The sequence below is a fragment of the Lactuca serriola genome, chromosome 6 (genome assembly GCF_051521515.1).
Source record: "Lactuca serriola cultivar US96UC23 chromosome 6, Lser_US96UC23_V15, whole genome shotgun sequence".
In the NCBI taxonomy this organism is placed as follows: domain Eukaryota; kingdom Viridiplantae; phylum Streptophyta; class Magnoliopsida; order Asterales; family Asteraceae; genus Lactuca; species Lactuca serriola.
The window spans coordinates 165352206-165355603 of NC_136413.1; the positions used below are offsets into that span (position 1 = coordinate 165352206).

The 3398-nt window shown below is 33.8% G+C and overlaps 1 protein-coding gene across 1 annotated transcript; it reads right to left on the reverse strand.

Annotated features, from left to right (window-relative positions):
• Positions 1–670: 670 nt before the first annotated feature.
• On the reverse strand, positions 671–2579 carry LOC145057304 (7-deoxyloganetin glucosyltransferase-like). The gene is made up of 2 exons (XM_079005109.1): positions 2030–2579; positions 671–1911 (listed from the first exon to the last, which is right to left on the reverse strand). The coding sequence occupies exons 1-2, from the start codon at positions 2544–2546 to the stop codon at positions 974–976; spliced, it is 1455 nt and encodes a 484-aa protein (XP_078861235.1). The 5' UTR covers positions 2547–2579; the 3' UTR covers positions 671–973.
• Between the last annotated feature and the right edge of the window lie 819 nt (positions 2580–3398).

A 3398-nucleotide genomic window follows, 5' to 3' on the forward strand; every position in this document is an offset into this window, starting at 1 on the left:
TAAGAAAAGACATTATTCTTTCTACTGGAGTTTGTTTGGGAGGGGCGCCTTCGACTTTTCTTCCTCAAAATTTTATTTTAATTCATGAGTGAACATTGTTCTTTTTTATTTAGATACTAGTTTATAACCCGTGGAAAGCAAAGTTACAAAATTAATTAAATTAAAAACCCAAGATTTTGAATCAGTTATTTAAAAAATAAATAAATAAATTATTAATTAAGAGATATTTGAATGGTTATAATCGTTGATTTAAATAAATATGTGACTTTATAACCTTTATTAATTTTATTTTAATTTTTTTTAATGTAATTAGAGTAGGGAATTTAAAATTTAAAATTTTAAATAAATAATCAATAGGTTTATAAGTAAGATGGCATTAATTAAAAGCTTTAATATATAACACATGATAAAAAAAATAATCAATAGGTTTATAAGTAAGATGACATTAATTAAAAGCTTTAATATATAACACATGATAAAAAAAAATAAATTTATTCTTTTATTAGAATAACAAAATAATTAATGTCATCTTACTTATAATTCAAGATGTGTGTCTTGATCACCGTCTCATTATATCATCTTATATCATCTATGTGAGGAATCATAAATGGATCGGAGTCGTTATTATAAGATGACATTAATTAAAAGCTTTAATATATAACACATGATAAAAAAAATAAACTTATTCTTTTATTAGAATAACAAAATATTTTATTATAATAACGACTCCGATCCATTTATGATTCCTCACATAGATGATATAAGATGATATAATGAGACGGTGATCAAGACACACATCTTGAACATTGTTCCTATATTGTTTACAAAAAAAATGTCACATCAACCCTAAGAACATGAACGATTTCCAAATTAAGGCAAAATAATAAAATTACATCTACAACACAACATCGATCACTTTGAGCAATCAAATGGTCTATAATATGATAAACACACATGCATCATAGATAATGAGTTATTTTGTAGATGCATGTAGCAGCTGAATCACTTTATCCAAATTAACAATCGATGAACCAAAAGGAGAGGCACATGCTTTTTCGGCCTTGTTCTTCAAGTCGATTGCATTCTTCCTCAACTCGTTCCCTCTTTCTCCATTCATCAACTCAATGACAAGCTTCGCAACTTCCTCTCTCTTTACATCATTGTCAATCTCCATGGCAACCTCCCACTTGTTGCAACACGACCAACAATTTGTTTGTTGGTCACCAAGATATGGCCAACAAATCATTGGGACTCCACCGGATATACTTTCAATTGTCGAATTCCATCCACTATGTGTTAAAAACCCTCCAATTGATGGGTGATTTAGAACTTGTTCTTGTTGGCACCAACTAGCCAACATCCCTCTACTGTTTGTCTCTTCCAAAAACTCTGCTGGAAGAACGGAAGAGTCTCCCTTCACGAGGTCTGGACGTATTATCCATAAGAACGAATAATTGCTCTTTGCAAGTCCCCAACAAAACTCGACTAAGTGTTCATATGTCATCACTGTGAGGCTACCGAAATTCACATAAATAACTGAAGATGGTTGTTTAGATTCTAGCCATTTCAAACATTTGTCTTCTTCTTTCCAGAGACTTGAACTGAGTGATGCTACAGATTCATCAACAATTGTCTTCTCTAGTAAATTTAAAGGACCGATTTCATAACATGGAGGAAATATTGAACAAAGCATCTCTAAAAGGTCATGGTCTAGTTCATGAAAGGTGTTGATGATGATAGATGAAGCTCTTTTTGCTCTCTCAACTTGTAAGCACAAAAACTCACCCATGTATTCGTCAAAAGAGCTGGCGTTTCTGAAATATGAAGGCATGTCTTTTAGTCGTAAACCAGACATGGTGGGTGCACAATCTATCACGGTATCTAAATACCCATTTACTAAAGTACTCGAATCTGTAGAAAACTGATGAAATTAGAAACTAAAGTGCATACGCACATGAATGTATATATGTATAAACGCATACATCCATACATATATCTGATGTTCGAAGAAAATTGAGTGTATAATTACCTTTACGTGGCATTAAACCTCTCTCTAAAAGACTGGGATACTCATGAATACATATTAGACAACCAACACCGCTGGTCCATAGAACTATCTCGGGGATATCAAATTCGCTGGCCACATCATGGGTGAAGCCCATAACAGCGTCAGCCACTATACAAGTCACCGGAGAAGATGAAGCATTCAGTTTGGTAAGGAGACTTTTAAAGGGACCCATAAAATTTTTATCGAAGGACTTGCATAAGGATTCAACATCTTGCGTGGCATCAGGGTTCTGTGACGGAGGAAGGCCATCGGGAATCGTCTCGAAGCAGAAGGTAGGGAGGCCATGTAGGGCGTCGGAGCCCTGAGATTTGAGGAGCCGTTGATGGTTGAACTCGGTGTTAACGAAGGTTATATGAAAGCCTTTGGAATGGAGGATTTTAGCAACTTTTAGCATGGGGTTTATATGGCCTTGTGCTGGGGCTGGTAAGCACAAGGCATGTGGTTTCTTTTGTAAAGAACCCATGGAAGCCTTCTCCATTTTTTTCAAAATTCTGTTGACAGTATGCAGTTAATACATAATATCTTTCTATTTTTATAGCCACGTGGAAGAAGCAAAACACAATTTTTCTTTGACATAAATTATCAATCATTACTTAAAGCGACAGTTTTCTTCTATGTCAATTTTGTGGATTTTTTTGCAAAAATAGAGCACTTAAGTCTTATCCATTCATTTTCCCATAGAGTGCAGGGATAGTGTTATGGGCCACCAATTCAATAATGATTAGATGAATTTACATTAAGGCCCCTTTTAAGTTTCACTTTTACCCCCTTTAACTTATCTATAATTATATAATATTTGTTCATGAGTTATTAGTTTGTTTGAAATTATTAGAATTTAGAACAAGGTTTTTAGGGGAGGTGATAATCAGAAAATAATATTTAATTAGGTTGTTTGGGATGTGGTTATTAAACCGGATGTGGCCAACCTTATTATTCTCTCGAAAATGATCACGGAGACTAATATATGAAGACGGTTCTTTTTGGTTCTCTTGCGTTAAATTCATTCATAATCTCAAGCTTGATGGAACCTTGCCTAAAAAAACTTTAAAGGTGTTTGGTTCAACATTTCTTAAATTTAGATTGAGTTTGAAGATAGAGAAATTAATTGGGTGAATCCTTTCAAAAGACTAGTGGGAAAGGGAGAAAACATTTTTTTTGAAATGATGGCTGGTGTGGTGCATTCTTTGAAAGATAGATGTCCTAATCTTTATGTCATTAAATTAATAAAGATTGCTTAATCATGGATACTGTGATTTTCAGTCCCAGTATGGAAGCTCAACGGAATTGGTTTTGGTTGAGGCAACCGATGAGGGGCCGAGAAGCTAACCAA

Coding starts and splice junctions, on each gene's coding strand:
- LOC145057304 (XM_079005109.1), bottom strand. CDS start 2,546: ATGGAGAAGGCTTCCATGGGTTCTTTACAAAAGAAACCACATGCCTTG. Junction 1,912..2,029: donor AGGTTTAATGCCACGTAAAG/GTAATTATACAC, acceptor AGTTTTCTACAG/ATTCGAGTACTTTAGTAAAT.